We start from the raw sequence: 22971 nt of genomic DNA, 5'->3' as shown, positions 1-22971 counted from the left end.
TGAGATCCTTGCTGGGTAGAGTAATCTTGGTTGCAGGTTTTTCTCCTTCATCACTTTAAATATGTCCTGCCAGTCCCTTCTGGCTTGCAGAGTTTCTGCTGAAAGATCAGCTGTTAACCTTATGGGGATTCCCTTGTGTGTTATTTGTTGTTTTTCCCTTGCTGCTTTTAATATGTTTTCTTTGTATTTAATTTTTGACAGTTTGATTAATATGTCTTGGCATATTTCTCCTTGGATTTATGCTGTATGGGACTCTCTGTGCTTCCTGGACTTGATTAACTATTTCCTTTCCCATATTAGGGAAGTTTTCAACTATAATCTCTTCAAATATTTTCTCAATCCCTTTCTTTTTCTCTTCTTCTTCTGGAACCCCCATAATTCAAATGTTGGTGCATTTAATGTTGTCCCAGAGGTCTTGGAGACTATCCTCAGTTCTTTTCATTCTTTTTTCTTTATTCTGCTCTGCATTAGTTATTTCCACTATTTTATCTTCCAGGTCACTTATCCGTTCTTCTGCCTCAGTTATTCTGCTATTGATCCCATCTAGAGTATTTTTCATTTCATTTATTGTGTTGTTCATCATTGTTTGTTTCATTTTTAGTTCTTCTAGGTCCTTGTTAAATGTTTCTTGCATTTTGTCTATTCTATTTCCAAGATTTTGGATCATCTTTACTATCATTATTCTGAATTTTTTTCAGGTAGACTGCCTATTTCCTCTTCATTTGTTAGGTCTGGTGGGTTTTTATCTTGCTCCTTCATCTGCTGTGTGTTTTTCTGTCTTCTCATTTTGCATATCTTACTGTGTTTGGGTTCTCCTTTTTGCAGGCTGCAGGTTTGTAGTTCCTGTTGTTTTTGGTGTCTGTCCCCAGTGGCTAAGGTTGGTTAAGTGGGTTGTGTAGGCTTCCTGGTGGAGGGGACTAGTGCCTGTGTTCTGGTGGATGAGGCTGGATCTTGTCTTTCTGGTGGGCAGGTCCACGTTTGGTGGTGTGTTTGGGGTGTCTGTGGACTTATTATGATTTTGGGCAGCTCTGTGCTAATGGATGGGGTTGTGTTCCTGTCTTGCTAGTTGTTTGGCATAGGATGTCCAGCACTGTAGCTTGCTGGTCGTTGAGTGAAGCTGAGTACTGGTGTTGAGATGGAGATCTCTGGGAGATTTTCGCCATTTGATATTATGTGGAGCTGGGAGGTCTCTTGTGGACCAGTGTCCTGAAGTTGGCTCTCCCACCTCAGAGGCACAGCACTAACTCCTGGCTGCAGCACCAAGAGCCTTTCATCCACATGGCTCAGAAGAAAAGGGAGAAACAGTAGAAAGAAAGAATTAGTAGAAGTAGGAAGAAAGAAAGAAAGGAGGGAGGGAGGGGGGGAGGTAGGATGGAAGGAAGGAGGGTAGGAAAGAAAAAAGAAAGAAAGAAGATAAAGTAAAATAAAATAAAGATAAAATATAATAAAGTCATTAAAATAAAAAAAATTATTAAGAGAATAAAACCCAAAAAACAACAAAAAAAAACAGATGCATAGAAAACCCTGGGACAAATGGTGGAAGCAAAGCTATACAGACAAAATCTCACACAGAAGCATACACATACACACTCACAAAAAGAGGAAAAGGGGAAAAAATCATAAATCTTGCTCTCGAAGTCCACCTCCTCAATTTGGGATGATTCGTTGTCTAAAGGAGGGAAGGAAGGAAAGAAAGAAAGAAGATAAAGTAAAATAAAATAAAGTTATTAAAATAAAAAGTAATTATGAAGAAAAAAAATTTTTAAAAAAACAGACGGATAGAACCCTCAGACAAATGGTGGAAGCAAAGCTATACAGACAAAATCTCACACAGAAGCATGCACATACACACTCACAGAAAGAGGAAAAGGGGAAAAAATCATAAATCTTGCTCTCAAAGTCCACCTCCTTAATTTGGGATGGTTCGTTGTCTATTCATGTATTCCACAGATGCAGGGTACATCAAGTTGATTGTGGAGCTTTAATCCGCTGCTCCTGAGGCTGCTGGGAGAGATTTCCCTTTATCTTCTTTGTTCTCACAGCTCCCAGGGGCTCAGTTTTGGATTTGGCCCCGCCTCTGCGTGTAGGTCGCCGAGGGGGTGTCTGTTTTTCACTCAGACAGGACGGGGTTAAAGGAGCCGCTGATTCAGGGGCTTTGGCTCACTCAGGCCTGGGGGAGGGAGGGGCACAGAGTGCGGGGCGAGCGTGCGGCGGCAGAGGCCGACGTGATGTTGCACCAGCCTGAGGCGCGCCGTGCGTTCTGCCGGGAGAGTTGTCCCTGGATCCCGGGACCCTGGCAGTGGCGGGCTGCACAGGCTCCCCGGAAGGGGATGTGGATAGTGACCTGTGCTTGCACACAGGCTTCTTGGTGGCGGCAGCAGCAGCCTTAGCATCTCAAGCCCGTCTCTGGGGTCCGCACTGTTAGCCGTGGCTCGCGCCCTTCTCTGGAGCTCCTTTAAGCAGCGTTCTTAATCCCCTCTCCTCGCGCACCAGGAAACAAAGAGGGAAGAAAAAGTCTCTTGCCTCTTCGGTAGGTCCAGACTTTTCCCCGGACTCCCTCCCGGCTAGCCGTGGCGCACTAACCCCCTGCAGGCAGTGCTCACGCCGCCAACCCCAGTCCTCTCCCTGCGCTCCAACCGAAGCCCGAGCCTCAGCTCCCAGCCCCGCCCGCCCCGGCGGGTGAGCAGACAAGCCTCTCGGGCTGGTGAGTTACGGTCGGCACCGATCGTCTGTGCGGGAATCTCTCCGCTTTACCCCCCGCACCGCTGTTGCTGTGCTCTCCTCCGCAGCTCCGAAGCGTTTCCCCTCCACCACCCGCAGTTTCCGCCTGCGAAGGGGCTTCCTAGTGTGTGGAAACCTTTCCTCCTTCACAGCTCCCTCCCACTGGTGCAGGTCCCGTCCCTATCCTTTTGTCTCCGTTTATTCTTTTTTCTTTTTCCCTACCCAGGTACTTGCGGGGTTTCTTGCCTTTTGGGAGGTCTGAGGTCTTTTGCCAGCGTTCAGTAGGTGTTCTGTAAGAGTTGTTCCACGTCTAGATGTATTTCTGGTGTATCTGTGGGGAGGAAGGTGATCTCCGTGTCTTACTCTTTACAGAAATTTTTTAAAATTAAGCTTCTACATGTTTGCTTAAATCAGCAGATTATTGATGGCAGTTAGGTTTGCAATGGGAAAGAAATACTACATTGAACCTCTATGTAGCTTTATTCTCAGGAGTAATTAATCTTGAAAAAAGTGTTACTAGGTTATAATAAGGGAAAAAGGAACTCCCAGCAAGGAAACTTACACGGAGCCACCCAGAACCTTCTGCCTTTCAAATGGGTTTAGGCCCGGAGCATGAGCTATACCACTGTTAATACAGCTGATGGAGCCCAAAGATTTACCTAACTCAAATGAACATGATCCCAAGAGCATCATGGACCTTAATCAAAGCCTCTAGGGAGCCATGTCTAACTAGCTTTTGAAAAATATTTTTCAGAAAGTTTCTCAGTTGTTTTAACATTGACCTGCTGTGGAGACAGATGGAATCTAAATTGATATTCAACATTTTGTCTGTAATTCCAGATTAACCTAGAAGTTCAAACCATTACCAATGCTATAAAAATTGAAATTGTAGAATTTCAGTAAACATAGAAGTTATTTTCTAATAATGTTTCTAGTTTTATAGTTGTTTTACAGTTTATATAAATGTGGTGTTGATTGCCATACAACACAGTATTATACAGAGGCAGTATAATGTAATAGTTCAGAGTATGGGCTTTTGAGCCAGACTGCCTGGGTGTGTATCTTGGCTTTGCCACTTACTAGCAGAATGACCTTGAGCAAGTCTCTCTGTGCTTGTTTCCTCATACATAAAATGGGAATAATAATAGTAACCAGTCAGGGATTTCCAGAGAAACAGAATCAGTAGGAGATAACTGTATATACATATATAGTATATGTTTCCAGGTCATCAGGCTGGTAATTCTTGGTCAGAATCTGATGCTATAGTCTTAAGGCAAAATTTCTTCTTTCACAGAGAAACCTCAGTTTTGCCTATAAGGCCTTTCAGCTGATTGAACAAGACCCACCCACATTAGTAAGGATAATTTGCTTTAGTTAAAGTCAGCTGATTGTAGATGTTAATCACATCTACAAAACACCTCCACAGCAACACCCAGATTAATTAGTATTTGATTGAATAACTGGGTTCTGTAGCCTAGTCAAATTGACACATAAAGCTTACCATTATACCTACTATCAAATTCATAAAAATTGTGAAAATTTAATGAGTTAATGCATGTAAAGTACTTAGAACAGAGCCGAACACATAGGAGGCACTCATAAAGGTTAGCTATTATTATATACTCTTTAAATCCCAAAAGTACTCTGGTTCTAGAAAAGATAATAAGATTTAGTGATAGTTACTATGAAATCATAATATATCTGTGCTAGATAGAACCTTGGAGGTCTTCTAGGCCAGCCTCTCATCTTAAAAATATGGAGGCCAAGGTCCAATCTGTTTTTTGTTTGTTTGTTTTTCCATAAATTTATTTATTTATTTATTTTTGCCTGTGTTGGGTCTTCGTTTCTGTGCGAGGGCTTTCTCTAGTTGCAGCGAGCGGGGGCCACTCTTCATCACGGTGCACGGGCCTCTCACTGTCGCAGCCTCTCTTGTTGTGGAGGACAGGCTCCAGACGCGCAGGCTCAGTAGTTGTGGCTCACAGGCCCAGTTGCTCCACGGCATGTGGGATCCTCCCAGACCAGGGCTCGAACCCGTGTCCCCTGCATTGGCAGGGAGATTCTCAACCACTGCGCCACCAGTGAAGCCCCAGTCTGTTTTTCATAGTGCAGCCATAGTGATTTTGCTTTTTCACAGTAAGCGTATACAGAGAAAGCCCTCATGTGGCTTACATCTTAATAAGATACCCATAGTTTCTGTCCCAACTCTAACCAATATTCTTATTCATTTTCATGCAGGAAAGGAATGAGAGAATTGGGTTCAGAGACTGTGCTACAGGCCAAGTGCCCCCAAACAAGTAGAAATGTTTATACTCAACTTTTAGATTCAGAGGCTTGGAACCTAACGTTTTCCCACATTGGCATCATTGTCTTATTTGAAATTTTAAAGTAGTTCTTCTAGGGACTTCCCTGGTGGCACAGTGGTTAGGAATCTGCCTGCCAGTGCAGGGGACGCGGATTCTAGCCCTGGTCTGGGAAGATCCCACATGCCACGGAGCAACTAAGTCCATGCACCATGACTACAGAACCTGCACTCTAGAGCCCGTGAGCCACAACTACTGAGCCTGCGTGCCACAACTACTGAAGCCTGTGCTCCTAGAGCCTGTGCTCCTAGAGCCCGTGCTCCACAACAAGAGAAGCCACTGCAATGAGAAGCCCACGCACCACAACGAAGAGAAGCCCCCGGCTCACCGCAACTAGAGAAAGCCTGTGAGCAACAATGGAAGACCCAACACAGCCAAAAATTAATTAATTAATTTAAAATAAAAGTTAAAAAATAAAGTAGTCCTTCTATGGGGTCTCTTTTCATCAGGACTTAAGTCATTTCTCAAGAATATACTAAATACTCCTGAGGGCCTGAGGGAAATAAAAAATGTACTTTCTTAGCCCCTGATTTTCAACCACTGTGAAACTTGGCCACTGGGGAAGTTGTCTCATGCCCTTGACATGAAGACCCATTAACAAAAACTGCATAAAAGCATGAATAATAAATCTTTAGGACATTTACAGTTTGACAAAGCACTTTTAAGAGCTAGGCAGAGCAAGGATTATTATCCCCACCTTATTAAAGAGGAAGCTTAGGCTCAAAGTTGTCAAGTGAGTCAGTCGCCCAAAACTACATAGTAAATAACAGATCGTGGCTGCCTAATTCGTAGTGTAATGTGCTCTCTGTTGTGTTATTCTACTGGCTATGTCCAGGGGATAGAAATCTGGAGAAGAGTTACTTCTCAACTCTGCAGAAGGTTCTCTTCCTTAGTTCTAAAGTGAAGGCAGTCTTTAGCCATACTTAATCACATTTGAATATAACTTTTCTACTTTGCTTTGAACAAATGACGATCAGTATTTTTAAATCTGCAACTAAGTTTAACTGAGAAAAAGTCTCTGTGAAGTTTTAAAAATATACCTGAAAGCTATGAAGTTAGCAAATTAATTTTGATATTTTTCTTACTCTGGAAATTAATATTAACTTTTTCAGTAATGTGCACCTTTCTTTGGATTGGACCTAAATATGCCTTTAGTAATGTTAATTTTGCTAGATTTTATGGGTATGCTTATAAATTTAGGACTTATTCTTACTTTAATTAGCCATAATTATCGAAACTTGAACTTCGGAATGTTTTTTCTCCTCATTTTTTAATTCCGCCAGGTCACGATGGTAGCTCTGAAACTAACATATGCACCTTTTATTATTTGGCAAATATTTCTCCAGCAAATATAAGATTATTTTAAATTGCTTTCCTATTCACAGTGTGGAGTGCAGTAAAACAAGAAAATCTATGAAATTAGCTTCACCTTTGTTCCTGTCTCTATACCGTTTGGTATATTATATTGTAATCATTTATTTGTCTGTGGTTTTTGAGGATAAGGACTTTGTCATGGCATTTTCAGAGGTAGTGTAGTATAAGTAAAAGGAAATAAACTTTGGAGTCAGTCAGACCTGGTTCCAAATCCTAGGTCTATCACTTTCCAGCTGAGGGCCCTTGGGCAAATTTCCTTCACCTCAGTTTACATACCTTTAAAATAAGGAAAATAATACCAACTTCATAAGGTTATTATGACAAATTATTAAATGCACCCGACACAGTTCTGCTACATAATAGGTGCTTCACGAATATTTGACATTCCTCTCCTTTTCGTGTTAGCATCCCTAGGCTAACAGGGATACTTAAAAAAAAGTTTGTTACTGGGGCTTCCCTGGTGGCGCAGTGGTTGAGAGTCCGCCTGCTGATACAGGGGACGCGGGTTCGTGCCCCGGTCCGGGAGGATCCCACACGATGCGGAGCGGCTGGGCCCGTGAGCCATGGCTGCTGGGCCTGCGCGTCCGGAGCCTGTGCTCCGCAACGGGAGAGGCCGCAACAGTGAGAGGCCCGCGTACTGTAAAAAAAAAAAAAAAGTTTGTTACTTAAAGTTTTGTTAAACCTTTGTTGAATGACTGAATGATCGTTTGAATACATATTTTGTCAAAGAAGAATCATATTTAAAGAATAAACAGTTATTATAGAATGAATTTTCTATTGAATTTAACTTTTTTCAATTTAGTTGTAACTTAAAAATGTATTCTCTCTACATTTCAAAATTATTGCTGCTGTGTGCTAGTGAGTGGAGGTTAACACTGCATAGTCTCACTGCACCAAGCTCTCTGCTTTCTGCGTCTTATGAGGCTTCTTGCCTTTTAGGTATTCCATGTGGTTACCATTTTGGAAGTGTTTGTTTTGAGGAAGAAATGTTGCCCTTATCTTCCTTGTCTTTCCTTGTGGCATTCTTTTGGTTTCTCTCGTTTATAACGCTCACCTTACTCTAGATTGTACTGACGTTATTTGTAGACTTGTCTTTGGCCACAAAGAGCTCAAAATCTACTACCGAGGTTCTTAACTTATTCAAGGATCTTGAATAATCTTTTTGAGACTATGATAAAAGGTATGAAATGTACTCCCAGAAGAATGTACATATGTACAAACAAAAGTTTTCTTATTAGTTCTGGAGGTTCATGGACTCCAGGGTAAAGACTCTTTTTCTAGATTGTGTGTTTCTTAAGAGCAATACCTGGGGGACTTACCTGGTGGTCAAGTGGGTAAGACTCCACACTTCCAGTGCAGGGGGCCTGGGTCCAATCCCCAGTCGCGGAACTAGATCCCACGTGCCTGCCGCCACTAGGAGTCCACATGCTGCAACTAAGAAGCCTGCAAGCCGCAACTAAGAGCCTGCGTGCCTCAACTAAGACCCGGCGCAGCCAAAACAGATAGATAGATAGATAGATATTTTTTTTTTTAAAAAAAGCAATACCTGGGTTTCATTGACCTTTGACAGAGCCTACTGTGTATGTAGGAGATACTCAGCAAATAGTTTCTGAATTTATGAATTTAAATGCAAAATGAAAACCTTCAGGTTTCTTACTACAGAATCTCTAAACGTGTCTTTTTTGTTTCCTTAGGCTTCCATCTCAGTGGCACAGTAACTGAGCCGGCCACTACTTCTGAACCAGCAGTGACTTATAAAGTTGCCATCAGTTTTGATCGATGCAAAATCACTTCAGTGGCGTGTGGCTGTGGGAACAAAGACATATTCTACTGTGCCCATGTGGTAGCGCTCTCACTCTACAGGATCCGTAAACCAGACCAAGTCAAACTGCGTCTTCCTATCTCAGAAACCCTTTTCCAGATGAATAGGGACCAGCTACAAAAGTTTATTCAGTATTTAATCACGGCACACCACACTGAAGTTCTTCCTACTGCACAGAAGCTGGCAGATGAGATTCTATCCTCCAACTCCGAAATCAACCAAGTAAACGGTAATTGTACAACATTTTTGTTGCTAAAAATATATTTTGTTGCTTTATTGCATGTTTAGAGATTGGGATACATTTGCCATTGTAATCACTCAACCTTAATCAGTTCATTCTATCCAAACTATTTATTAACTCTGTTTCTTAAAGCAATCCAATTGTCCACCTCATAAAGGTTTGGCAAAAAAGGACAGAGAATGTTAGAGTTACATATTGATCTAGTTTATGGACTTCATTTGTCCTTACAATCCCTGCCCCAGGAGCCTGGGATATTCAGGAGTGAGAGAAAGCATAAAATAATTAGTGCCATTCAGTGAACTGAAATGGATATGAGAATTCCTTAACATTTCAGGAACCTGCATAGCATCAGGGTTATTCCAAAGAGCATCTGCTAGCATTGTGTTTATGAGCTATATAATGGGAGGGTTTATGGATGGAGAAAGATACTATGTTCACTTACTCATTCAACAAGGATATGTTGAGTACCTACACTGTGCAAGTGGTAGCGCTGATTGTTGAGAGCATAAAACAGACATGGTTCCTGCCTTCAAATAGCTTATAATCTAGTAGAAAAGACAGCTAAGTCTGAAATAAATGCTTGCATTTATTATGAAGCCAGGTTGTAGATATTTAATCACAGGAAACCGTTGAAGAATTTTGAGAAGAGGAGCTATATGAGCCAATTTTTCATTTTGTTGGTTAGGTCCTACTATGTTCCAGGCATCATACAAGAGATTTTATACATGTTTATATATGTTAATTCATTTAGTTTTCAAAACTACCCTGTGAGGTAGGTATTATAACCATTTCCATTTTATAAATAAGGAAATTATTTATAACCTAGGCTCACCTGATTTCAGAACTCAGGTTTTTAATGCTTCTCTATACTACCTCTCTATTTTTAGAAGAAACTTTGGTATTAGCATGAACAAGGCAGTGAGACCAGATGAATGGCCTGTATAATACTATAGTATGTGCCAAAGGGCCTGCTTTTCCCAGTTGCCCAATAGAGCTAATCAAGTCCTACACACAGCCTCACCACTCCTCAGAAATAAGGATAGTCAGACAGGCTTCCAGGAACTCTCGCTAACTAGCCGAAATAATCTTCTGTTGTTTTATCCTCAAAGTTGTAGTGTTTACATGGTAACTGAGCTCTATTTGAGAGATACTGTTAAAGAGTAACTATATATATATATATATATATATATATATATATATATATATATCTTCTTATCCCACATAGGGAGCCTGTTCTATTTCTCTGACCTCCTTAAGTCTAGAGTTCTTAGGGACCTGAGTTCAGCTCCAGGTCTGTAACACCACAGCTGGGTTATGGCCTACTTTCATGCATCATTCCCACTAGCTCTTTCTCAGAATTTTTGCCTATATCCAAGCTCTCTTGCCTTTTTCTTGAACTAACCACCTTGGTTGAGTGCCTGTATTGCACCTGCCTTGTTCATCACCACTGTCACCAAAGCAACCCTCTTTCCCCTTTACCACTGTGCTGAAGCAATCTTTATTCCTCGTTATACCTCCCATCTCAGCATCTTATTATATGTCTGAAATTAGTCTAAGTTGCCAGAGTGAACTTGAGATGTTATTCTCAACCTTCCCCAGGAACTACTACTTCTGTACCTGTGTTTATTCCAGACTAATATTAGCTTTCTACTCCAGGTACCCTAGTATTCCACAAGGTCTTTCTTAATATATTTCTAATAACCAGTGCTGATATAGGCAGTGATACTGAAAATGATGAGGGCGAGGAGTGGAGATATCTTAGAGGCAAGGTGGACTGGATTCAACATCCAGGTGTGTAGGATGGGTAGGGAGTGAAGAAGAGGAAGATGAGAAAAAACTCAGTTCCATAATGTCCAGCTATGATGGCTGGATTTGACAATAATGTTGCCATTCACTTAGGGAACGTAAGGGGAGGGATAAATTTAGGAGGAAGACGAATTCAGTTTAAGTTTGAGGTGCTTGTAGAACACTGAGGTGAAGATTTCTGATACAAAATTGGGTGTTGGATCTGGAGCTAAGGACAAAAGTCAGAATTTTGGAGTTATTAGCATAGAGATGATCTTTGAAGTCCTGTTTCTGTTCCCTGCTAAATCTATAAACACCTAGAACATCTTCTGTCTCCTCTCTCTCAAGCCCTACTCTTCACCAAAACAGACTTTAAAAAGCAGGAATAAAATTTCTAAAACTGCTAGCTACCTGCTTTTTTTTTTTTAATTTTGGTTGTGTTGGGTCTTCGTTGCTGCATGTGGGCTTTCTCTAGTTGCAGTGAGCAGGGGCTACTCTGTTATGGTGAGTGGGCTTCTCATTGCGGTGGCTTCTCGTTGTAGAGCACGGGCTCTAGGCGGATGGGCTTCAGTAGTTGTGGCACACGGGCTCAGTAGTTGTGGCTCATGGGCTCTAGAGTGCAGTCTCAGTAGTTGTGGCGCATGGGCTTAGTTGCTCCACGGCATGTGGGATCTTCCCAGAGCAGGGCTCCAACTCATGTCCCCTGCATTGGCAGACGGATTCTTAACGACTGTGCCACCAGGGAAGCCCTAGCTACCTGCTTTTAATCCCAGGAATGGATCCAGGTATTGCTCTGCTCCTCATGTCCCTGAAAACTTTTATTAGTCCCTGTAAGTGGTTTTAGCTAGACTTTGCCTTGTCCCCTTTGGATTGGTGATTCAATTTGGACTATCTTTCCAACTGTTCATCTAGCACTGCTCCATGCTCTGTTTGTGATTTTCTCTGGTAACTCCATACCCCGAGATTCTCTGGCATATAGCATCCAGGCTAGGTCTTCAGTTGCTGTTTATCCATACAGAGAGTTTGGATACCAAGAGAAAATTATGATAACTTGAGGAGTTAGGTCAGGAACCATGTCTTACAAATTTCTGAGTCTCCATCACCAAGCATGGTACCTGGAAAATAATAAGGATTTGTTGAATGAATACAACAAATCCTTATTATTTATTGTATTCATGCATATACAGGTGAGGAAACAGGGGCCAGTGTAGGAATTAGCAAAGTAGAATGAGAAATGAGGAGAAGCTAGCAAGTAACTATAAAATTGAGTTTTAAGTATAAAATTGAGTTTTAGGAAGTAAACGGTCAACAATGTTGAATATTGTGGAAGATACAGACCAGAGCTAACAAACATAGAACAGCAATTTGGGGGAAATAGAGACTATGCAGAGAGAAGAAAACCTTGAAAAATTATTATTAATATCATCATAGGAATAGAAGATATTTTAACCATGAAATAAAAACTGGATACTATAAAAAGAAATTCACAGAACAGAAAGAACTAATGAATATTACAAATATAATGGCAAAAAATATATAAAACTAAGTGATGGAAAATAAAGGTAAGGAAAGTTCCTATAGAGTAGAGCAGAAAGACAAAGAGATTTTTTTTAAAAAAGAAGATGAAGAGATGAAAAATAGGAAGAAAAAAGGCTGTTAAAAATTAAGAGAATGGGGCTTCCCTGGTGGCACAGTGGTTGAGAGTCTGCCTGCCAATGCAGGGGACATGGGTTCATGACCCGGTCCAGGAAGATCCCACATGCTGCGGAGCGGCTGGGCCCGTGAGCCATGGCCGCTGAGCCTGTGCGTCCGGAGCCTGTGCTCCGCAACGGGAGAGGCCACAACAGTGAGAGGCCCAAGTACCGCAAAAAAAGAAAAAAAAAAAATTAAGAGAATGAGTCCTGGAATTCCAATGTTTGAAAAATAGGGATTCCAGAAATAGAAAACAGAGGTAAGGAATTCATCAATAAAATAATTAAAGAATGTTTTCTAGAACAAAAACGTGTGAGTTTCCAAAGTGAAAGGATTCTACTAAATGCCCAGCAATGGGAAAAGAAGAATCTTCTGAATAAATAAGGCTGGATCAATTGGAAATTCATTCTGGGGAAAAAAAACTTGATTCCTACCTCATGCGATACAGAAAAATTAATTGCCAATGAATTGCAGACATAAACGTGAAAAGTAAAACAATAAAGCATATAGGAGATAATATGAAAAAAATATTTTCATGTTCTTGAGGTAAAAAAAAATTTAAGTAGGAGAAGATTGATAAATTGAACTACATTAAAATTTTTATACTTCCGTTTATCAAAAGGCACCATTAAGAGACTAAAAAGGCACGCAAATAGTGGGAGAAGATATTTACAATACATACAGCTGACAAAGGGCTTGTATCCTAAATACCTTAAGAACCCTTACAAATAGTAAAATGGACAGAGACACAAAAAGGCACTTGGCAAAAAGGTTATCCAAGTGGCTAATAAACATACTAAAAGGCACTTTAACTAATTAGTAATCAGGGAAATGCAAATTAAAACCACAGTGAGATTCCACTACATAGCCACCAGAACGGCTAAATTTTTTAAACTATCAGTATCAAGTATTGGTGAGGATATTGAGCAACTGGAAATAATATATTGCAGGTAGGAGTGTAAATTGTTACAGTCACTTTGGGAAACTGTTGGGTATCATCTAACTCAAGTTGAACCTGTGTGTACCCTATGACCCAGAAATTCTTCTCCTAGATGTCTACCCAATGGAAATGAGTAGCATAATATGTGAGAGCCTGAAATAGAAACAATCCTAATGTCCATCAGTAGTAGAATGGCTTAATAAATTAATACGTTCATGTAATGGAATACTATATATCAATGAAAATAAGTTGTTTTGCTAAACATAATAATATGAGTGAATCTTACAAACATGATGTTGAGTGAAATAAGCCAGACACAAAAGAATAAATGTTGTATGATTCCATTTATGTAAAGTTCAAAAACAAGTCCCTAGTGTTAGAAGTCAGGTTAGTGGTTAATTTGGGAGAAGAGGAAGGGAGACGGTGTTTGCAAAGGGGCTTCTAGGCTGCTGGTAGTATTCTATTTTCTTGACTTCAGTGATAGTTATTATAATCACTATGTGATAATTCATCAAGCTTTACAATTAAGATTTGTGCACTTTTCATAATTCATATTTCAATTAAAATTTTTAAATTTAATTTAAAAAGCTGTGTGTGTGTGTATGTATGCATATGTGTATACACATATGTGTATGTACAGAACAAAAAGATGGGAAGAAAATACACCATGATATTAACAAGGGAACGTATGGCTGGAGGCACTATGAGTGGATTTTTATTTTCTTTATTCTTTAGTATATTTTCTATGATAAGCATGTATTGTTTTTATAATTTAAAAAAGGATGTTTAAGAATGAAAGAAAAATTGATTCCACAGACTTATCAGTTCCCTCAGGACAGGTCTCACTGTTACAGTCTTAATGCTAACTTGGAGCCTCAACCCACATGATAGTTTGTTTAATAATTATTTATAAAAACATCCTTTCAGGCTTCCCTGGTGGCGCAGTGGTTGAGAGTCCTCCTGCCGATGCAGGGGACACGGGTTCGTGCCCCGGTCTGGGAAGATCCCATATGCCGCGGAGCGGCTGGGCCCGTGAGCCATGGCCGCTGAGCCTGCACGTCCGGAGCCTGTGCTCCGCAAAGGGAGAGGCCACAACAGTGAGAGGCCCGCGTACCGCCAAAAAAAAAAAAAAAAATCCTTTCATTTTATCTTCACTTGTTACCGTTTGTCTTATAATCCTGTGGAAATTTTCATACGAAAATGTCAAAGTATCATTTATATTGACCAAGTCCACTTTACCACTACTGAGGGTAATTAGTTTCATACTCATCTCTTTTTATAAAAAGACTAAAATGTTCTAACCAGTGAACACATATAGGGATATTTTTATCTTTTGTTTTTAACCAAAGGATCATTTTTTTTTTTAAGATTTTGCCTGGGAGTTAGTGAGAGAGCTAGAGAAGCTGGTTGTGAACTCCAGGCCTGGTTTATCTAGTTAAAATTATCTTTGCTCTTATTCGTTCATTCCTAAATGCTGTACCCTTCTCTGCTATCTGACCTTTAATGTTGCTATTTCTTAAAAATTAATCTTAAATTTTCTCCTCTTATTCTATATGATCTTTGCAGGCAATCTCAGCTACCTCTTTTACCTTAATGTCATCTATGTATTATGACTCACAGATTTACTTCTCCTATATCCAACTGACTATTCTATATCAAAGACATCCGCAAATCAACATATCCAAACATGAATTTATCTTCTTCCTCAAATTTGCACAATAAATAGCACCACCATCTAGCCACTGGATCATGATAGAACACTTTTTTTCTCATAATCCACATGCATTCCAGTGCAAGACCTGTTAGTTTTACCTCTCAAGTATCTTTCATCATTTTCCACTTCTCTCTGTTGATACTCTCATCACCCTAAATAAAACCACTGTAATCTCCCAGCTAAATTGCTACTATAGCCTTCTAACTGATCTTTCCATATCCACTGTTGCTCCCTCCTATTCCATTCTCCACACAGCCATCCAAAGTAACTTTTCTATAACTACAGATTTTGTCATATCACTTCTTGTTTAAAATCCTTCAGTGGCCTCCTGTTGCACTTAGGGTAAAATCCAGATTTCATACGGCCTACAAAACCTTGCATGATCTGGCTTTTGCCTTCATTTTCACATGATATTCCCTCTCCTTGGAATACTCTTCCTATCCTCTCCCCCTTGTTATAGATGTACTTAATTACCACAATGATTTATGGCTTCATGCTTTTTTGAGCAAAAACTACACACAGTATTTCCTCCACTCTCTGCCAGGCTAACTCTTATTCATTCCTCATTATTCACTTAAATGTCACTTTCTCAGGGAAAACTTATTTGACCTTTCTTTACACACAGATATGTACCTGGGTGATTATTTGCTTGACATTCCTTTCCCCAACTAGTCTATCAGCTCCACAAGGACAGGGACTATATCTGCTTATTTAACACTGTCTGTCCAGTGTTTGGCACAGGCCCCTGGCACATAGGAGGCTCTCAGTAAATATTGAATAAACGGAAATGTCCTAGAAAACCCTTCTCAGGCCTTTTGGGTTTTTTCCCGCCATGCCTCAAGGCTTGCAGGATCTTAGTTCCCAGACCAGGGATCCAACACAGGCCCTCAGCAGTGAGAGCCCGAGTCTTTACCACTGGACCGCCAGGGTACTCCCATGACTTTGATTTCTTCAACAGCCACACCAGCTCCATATAGACTGTTACCTGGACGTCTCAAATACTGACTTATTCCCTTTTTTTTTCTGCAAGCACCCATTTTGGCAGCTCAGTTTCTTGTCTCCTGGATTCCTTATAGACCAGAAAACATTTACACAGTTTACCATCCTTTCTTTCCTATCAGATAAACAAACCCTTTTGAAGTTTTAGGTGAAATTTTACTGTTAATAACTCTCTAGGCTTTGCCTTATCCTAGCCTAATGTAAGGTACCTAATGCCGTGCCTGGCACATAGTAGGGGCCTAATCACTGCTTGCCGTTATTATAATTTTGAGCTCTCATTTTCAAAATCCCCTCCTGGTATTCCAGCAGTAATTGCGCTATCCCAGAAGTTTTCCATCGTGTGCACACTAGGTATTAATAAACTGCCTGATTTCTTCCACAGCTGCTGCTACTACCACCAGCTGGGCCCAAAAGATTCACCATTTGCTCCATACCCCTTCAAATCCTTAGAGGGGGTGTCACTCCACACATCCAGTCTGTTGACTAAGGCCAGCTCCCCTAGGAGACTGGGTCCTGCTCCTGATTTTTCTTTTTCTAGTTGAACCACCCAAGGGTAAGAATTGGTATTCAAACCATCTCTGCCCCTTGCTTTCGGAGCACCATTGCTATTCTTTTCTCATCAGCAAGGTACTCAGAGGCCCAGTCCTTGGTTTATACATAGTTTATCTTATTTTATCTCAGTTCCATCTCTGTAGAGCTAGTGAAAACTAGAATCAGAAGTGAGACTCTGTAATCTGCATTTTTAACAACAAACCTCAAGTGATTAACATTTGAGAATCACTGTACTGGTGAGAACTCTTGTTATTCTCACTGTGCGGAAAATGCGTTATTCTGACTTACCCTATATTCTGTGTGGTAGAATAAACCAAGAAAGGATATGGCTATTTTCAGACACACCATCCAGCTTACATTCAGGGCCTGAACCAGGTGGTAGATCACAGCAATATGAGGCTAGAGGCCAAAGTATAGCTTTGTAGTGAAGAACAAGACTTTGAAGAGAGACCAACATATAGATTCTAACTCATATACTTTCAGTCTGTTACATTACTTACCTGTATAAGCTTTAGTTGTTTTTGCTTTAAAATTAGGATAATAATACCACCTCATAGAGTTGTTAGGAGAGTTCACTGGAATATACTCAACAGATATTCATTGAGCATCTACTATGTGACAGGCACTGTTCACATGTTGCAAATATACCAGGAAATAAAACAATTTATGCCCTCAAGGAGCATTCATTCTAGCAGGGATGTGTATAAAAAGTGCTTAGACTCTGGCGTGGAGGAAGCATTCAATAAATGGCTGTTATTAACAAATATATAAGGATAAGGAGTGTATTTGTTTTTCTTTGCCACTTTCAGTTTACAGAAGAAGTATAGGATATATTATTTGCCCACCTGGAGCTTAGATCAAGGTGGTCAATAGGACATTCTATAAATATTTTGTTTGTTTGTTTGTTCATTCTATAAATATTAACTCAGTGCTGTAATGATCCAGGCACTGTGAGGTATAAAATGAGTCTGTACACTAGGCTTTAAAAACTTCAATCTAGTTGGGAATATATGAGAAGTGCACAATTCCAACGTAAAAGAAAATGCAATAGGTCTTCCAAAAGGCCAAAGTGATCTTTTTTTTTTAATATATATATATATCTTTAACATCTTTATTGGAGTATAATTGCTTTACAATGGTGTGTTAGTTTCTGCTTTATAACAAAGTGAATCAGTTATACATACACATTTGTCCCCGTATCTCTTCCCTCTTGCATCTCCCTCCCTCCCACCCTCCCTATCCCACCCCTCTAGGCGGTCACAAAGCACCAAGCTGATCTCCCTGTGCTATGCGGCTGCTTCCCACTAGCTAGCTGTTTTATGTTTGATAGTGTATATATGTCCATGCCACTCTCTCACTTTGTCCCAGCTTACCCTTCCCCCTCCCCATATCCTCAAGTCCATTCTCTACTAGGTCTGCGTCTTTATTCTCGTCTTGCCCCGAGGTTCTTCATGACCTTTTTTTTTTTTTAGATTCCATATATATGTGTTAGTGTACGGTATTTGTTTTTCTCTTTCTGACTTACTTCACTCTGTATGACAGACTCTAGGTCCATCCACCTCACTACAAATAACTCAATTTCGTTTCTTTTTATGGCTGAGTAATATTCCATTGTTTATATGTGCCACATCTTCTTTATCCATTCATCTGTCGATGTACACTTAGGTTGCTTCCATGTCCTGGCTATTGTAAATAGAGCTGCAGTGAACATTGTGGTACATGACTCTTTTTGAATTATGGTTTTCTCAGGGTATATGCTCAGTAGTGGGATTGCTGGGTCATATGGTAGTTCTAGTTTTAGTTTTTTAAGGAACCTCCATACTGTTCTCGTAGTGGCTGTATCAATTTACATTCCTACCAACAGTGCAAGAGGGTTCCCTTTTCTCCACACCCTCTCCAGCATTTAATGTTGTGTAGATTTTTTGATGATGGCCATTCTGACTGGTGTGAGATGATATCTCGTAGTTTTGATTTGCATTTCTCTAATGATTAATGATGTTGACCATTCTTTCATGTGTTTGTTGGCAGTCTGTATATCTTCTTTGGAGAAATGTCTGTTTAGGTCTTCTGCCCATTTTTGGATTGAGTTTTTTGTTTTTTTTAATGTTGAGCTTCATGAGCTGTTTGTATATTTTAGAGATTAATCCTTTGCCCATTGATTCATTTCCAAATATTTTCTCCCATTCTGAGGGTTGTCTTTTGGTCTTGTTTATGGTTTCCTTTGCTGTGCAAAAGCTTTTAAGTTTCATTAGGTCCCATTTGTTTATTTTTGGTTTTATTTCCATTTCTCTAGGAGGTGGGTCCAAAAGGATCTTGCTGTGATTTATGTCATAGAGTGTTCTGCCTATGTTCTCCTCTAAGAATTTGATTGTGTCTGGTCTTACATTTAGGTGTTTAATCCATTTTGAGTTTATTTTTGTGTATGGTGTTAGGGAGTGTTGTAATTTCATTCTTTTACACGTAGCTGTCCATTTTCCCAGCACCACTTATTGAAGAGGTTGTCTTTTCTCCACTGTATGTTCTTGCCTCGTTATCAAAGATAAAGTGACTATATGTGCGTGGGTTTATCTCTGGGCTTTCTATCCTGTTCCATTAATCTATATTTCTGTTTTCGTTTCAGTACCATACTATCTTTATTACTGTAGCTTTGTAGTATAGTCTGAGTCAGGGAGCCTGACTCCTCCAGCTCCGTTTTTCTTTCTCAAGATTGCTTTGGCTATTCGGGGTCTTTTGTGTTTCCATACAAATTGTGAAATTTTTTGTTCTAGTTCTGTGAAAAATGCCAGTGGTAGTTTGATAGGGATTGCATTGAATCTGTAGATTGTTTTGGGTAGTAGAGTCATTTTCACAATGTTGGTTCTTCCAATCCAAGAACATGGTGTATCTCTCCATCTATTTGTATCATCTTTAATTTCTTTCATCAGTGTCTTATAATTTTCTGCATACAGGTCTTTTATCTCCTTAGGTAGGTTTATTCCTAGATATTTTATTCTTTTTGTTGCAGTGGTAAATGGGAGTGTTTTCTTAAGTTCACTTTCAGACTTTTTATCATTAGTATACAGGAATGCAAGAGATTTCTGTGCATTAATTTTGTATCCTGCTACTTTACCAAATTCATTGATGAGCTCTAAGAGTTTTCTGGTAGCATCTCTAGGATTCTCTATGTATAGTATCATGTCATCTGCAAACAGTGACAGCTTTACTTCTTCTTTTCCAATTTGGATTCCTTTTATTTCTTTTTCTTCTCTGATTGCTGTGGCTAAAACTTCCAAAACTATGTTGAATAATAGTGGTGAGAGTGGGCAACCTTGTCTTGTTCCTGATCTTAGAGGAAATGGTTTCCGTTTTTCACCATTGAGGACAATGTTGGCTGTGGGTTTGTCATATATGGCCTTTATTATGTTGAGGAAAATTCCCTCTGCGCCTACTTTCTGGATGGTTTTTAATCATAAATGGATGTTGGATTTTGTCAAAAGCTTTCTCTGCATCTATTGAGATGATCATATGGTTTTTCTCCTTCAATTTGTTAATATGGTTTATCCCAATGATTGATCTGCGTATATTGAAGAATCCTTGCATTCCTGTGGTAAACCTCACTTGATCATGGTGTATGATCCTTTTAATGTGCTGTTGGATTCTGTTTGCTAGTATTTTGTTGAGGATTTTTGCATCTATGTTCATCAGTGATATTGGCCTGTAGTTTTCTTTGTTTGTGACATCTTTGTCTGGTTTTTGTATCAGGGTGATGGTGGCCTTGTAGAATGAGTTTGGGAGTGTTCCTCCCTCTGCTATATTTTGGAAGAGTTTGAGAAGGATAGGTGTTAGCTCTTCTCTAAATGTTTGATAGAATTTGCCTGTGAAGCCATCTGGTCCTGGGCTTTTGTTTGTTGGAAGATTTTTAATCACAGTCTCAATTTCAGTGCTTGTGATTGGTCTATTCATATTTTCTGTTTCCTCCTCGTTCAGTCTCGGAAGGTTGTGCTTTTCTAAGAATTTGTCCATTTCTTCCAGGTTGTCCATTTTACAGGCATATTGTTGCTTTTAGTAATCTCTCATGATCCTTTGTATTTCTGCAGTGTCAGTTGTTACTCCTCCTTTTCCATTTCTAATTCTATTAATTTGAGTCTTCTTTTTTTTCTTGATGAGTCTGGCTAGTGGTTTACGAATTTTGTTTATCTTCTCAAAGAACCAGCTTTTAGTTTTATTGATCTTTGCTATCATTTCCTTCATTTCTTTTTCATTTATTTCTGATCTGATCTTTATAATTTCTTTCCTTCTGCTGACTTTGGGGGTTTTTTGTTCTTCTTTCTCTAATTGCTTTAGGTGTAAGGTTAGGTTGTTTATTTGAGATGTTTCTTGTTTCTTAAGGTAGGATTGCATTGCTATAAACTTCCCCCTTAGAACTGCTTTTGCTGCATCCCATAGGTTTTGGGTCTTCGTGTTTTCATTATCATTTGTTTCTAGGTATATTTTGATTTCCTCTTTGCTTTCTTCAGTGATCTCTTGGTTATTAAGTAGTGTATTGTTTAGCCTCCAGTGTTAGTATTTTTACAGGTTTTTTCCTGTAATTGATATCTAGTCTCATAGCATTGTGGTCAGAAAAGATACTTGATATGATTTCAGTTTTCTTAAATTTACCAAGGCTTGATTTGTGGCCCAAGATATGATCTATCCTGGAAAATGTTCCATGAGCACTTGAGAAGAAAGTGTATTGTGTTGTTTTTGGATGGAATGTCCTATATATATTAATTAAGTCCATGTTGTTTAATGTATCATTTAAAGCTTTTGTTACCTTATTTATTTTCATTTTGGATTATCTGTCCATTGGTGAAAGTGGGGTGTTAAAGTCCCCTACTATGTTTGTGTTACTGTCGATTTCCCCTTTTATGGCTGTTAGTATTTGCCTTATGTATTGAGGTGCTCCTATGTTGGGTGCATAAATATTTACAATTGTTATATCTTCTTCTTGGATTGACCCCTTGATCATTATGTAATGTCCTTCTTTGTCTCTTGCAATAGTCTTTGTTTTAAAGTCTGTTTTGTCTGATATGAGAATTGCTACTCCAGCTTTCTTTTGGTTTCCATTTGCGTGGAATATCTTTTTCCATCCCCTCACTTTCAGTCTGTATGTTTCCCTAGGTCTGAAGTGGGTCTCTTGTAGACAGCAGATATATGGGTCTTGTTTTTGTATCCATTCAGCCAATCTGTGTCTTTTGGTGGGAGCATTTAATCCATTTACATTTAAGGTAATTATCGATATGTATGTTCCTATTACCATTTTCTTAATTGTTTTGGGTTTGTTATTGTAGGTCTTTTCCTTCTCTTATGTTTCCTACCTAGAGAAGTTCCTTTAGCATTTGTTGTAAAGCTGGTTTGGTGGTGGTGAATCCTCTTAGCTTTTGCTTGTCTGTAAAGGTTTTAATTTCTCCATCAAACCTGAATGAGATCCTTGCTGGGTAGAGTAATCTTGATTGTAGGCTTTTCTCCTTCATCACTTTAATATGTCCTGCCACTCCCTTCTGGCTTGCAGAGTTTCTGCTGAAAGATCAGCTGTTAACCTTATGGGGATTTCCTTGTGTGTTGTTGTTTTTCCCTTGCTGCTTTTAATGTTTTTTCTTTGTATTTAATTTTTGATTGTTTGATTAATATGTGTCTTGGCGTGTTTCTCCTTGGATTTATCCTGTATGGGACTCTCTATGCTTCCTGGACTTGATTAAGTATTTCCTTTCCCATATTAGGGAAGTTTTCAACTATAATCTCTTCAAAGATTTTCTCAGTCCCTTTCTTTTTCTCTTCTTCTGGGACCCCTATAATTCGAATGTTGGTGTGTTTAATGTTGTCCCAGAGGTCTCTGAGACTGTCCTCAATTCTTTTCATTCTTTTTTCTTTATTCTGCTCTGCAGTAGTTATTTCCATTATTTTATCTTCCAGGTCACTTATCCGTTCTTCTGCCTCAGTTGTTCTGCTTTGATCCCTTTGAGACAATTTTTAATTTCATTTATTGTGTTGTTCATCATTGTTTGTTTGCCCTTTAGTTCTTCTAGGTCCTTGATAAACGTTTCTTGTATTTATTCTATTTCCAAGATTTTGGATCATCTTTACTATCAATATTCTGAATTGTTTTTCAGGTAGACTACCTATTTCCTGTTCATTTTTTAGGTCTGGTGGGTTTTTGCCTTGCACCTTCATCTGATGTGTGTTCCTCTGTCTTCTCATTTTGCTTAACTTACTGTGTTTGGGATCTCCTTTTTGCAGGCTGCAGGTTCGTAGTTCCTGTTGTTTTTGGTGTCTGTCCCCAGTGGCTAAGTTGGTTCAGTGGGTTGTGTAGGCTTCCTGGTGGAGGGGACTAGTGCCTGTGTTCTGGTGGATGAGGCTGGATCTTGTCTTTCTGGTGGGCAGGTCCACGTCTGGTGGTGTGTTTTGGGGTGTCTGTGACCTTATTATGATTTTAGGCAGCCTCTGTGCTAATGGATGGGGTTGTGTTCGTGTCTTGCTAGTTGTTTGGCCTAGGGTGTCCAGCACTGTAGTTTGCTGGTTGTTGAGTGGAGCTGGGTCTTGGCGTTGTGATGGAGATCTCTGGGAGATTTTCACCGTTTGATATTACGTGGAGCTGGGAGGTCTCTTGTGAACCAGTGTCCTGAACTTGGCTCTCCCACCTCAGAGACACAGCCCTGATGCCTGGGAGGAGCACCAAGAGCCTGTCATCCACACAGCTCAGAATAAAAGGGAGAAAAAAAAGAAAGAAAGAAAGAAAGAAGATAAAATAAAATA

The 22971-nt window shown here is 39.6% G+C and overlaps 1 protein-coding gene across 1 annotated transcript in view; it reads left to right on the top strand.

Moving 5' to 3' along the window:
* Positions 1-22971, top strand: part of ZSWIM5 (zinc finger SWIM-type containing 5) — a 262543-nt gene that overhangs the window by 173354 nt on the left and 66218 nt on the right. Inside the window, exon 2 of the mRNA XM_067725917.1 lies at positions 8150-8506. Within this exon, the coding sequence (XP_067582018.1) occupies positions 8150-8506 (357 nt within the window). The remainder of the gene's footprint in view (positions 1-8149; positions 8507-22971) is intronic.

Source organism: Pseudorca crassidens, chromosome 2 (assembly GCF_039906515.1).
Source record: "Pseudorca crassidens isolate mPseCra1 chromosome 2, mPseCra1.hap1, whole genome shotgun sequence".
Taxonomy (NCBI): Eukaryota; Metazoa; Chordata; class Mammalia; order Artiodactyla; family Delphinidae; genus Pseudorca; species Pseudorca crassidens.
This window is presented reverse-complemented; position numbering and strand designations above follow the sequence as displayed.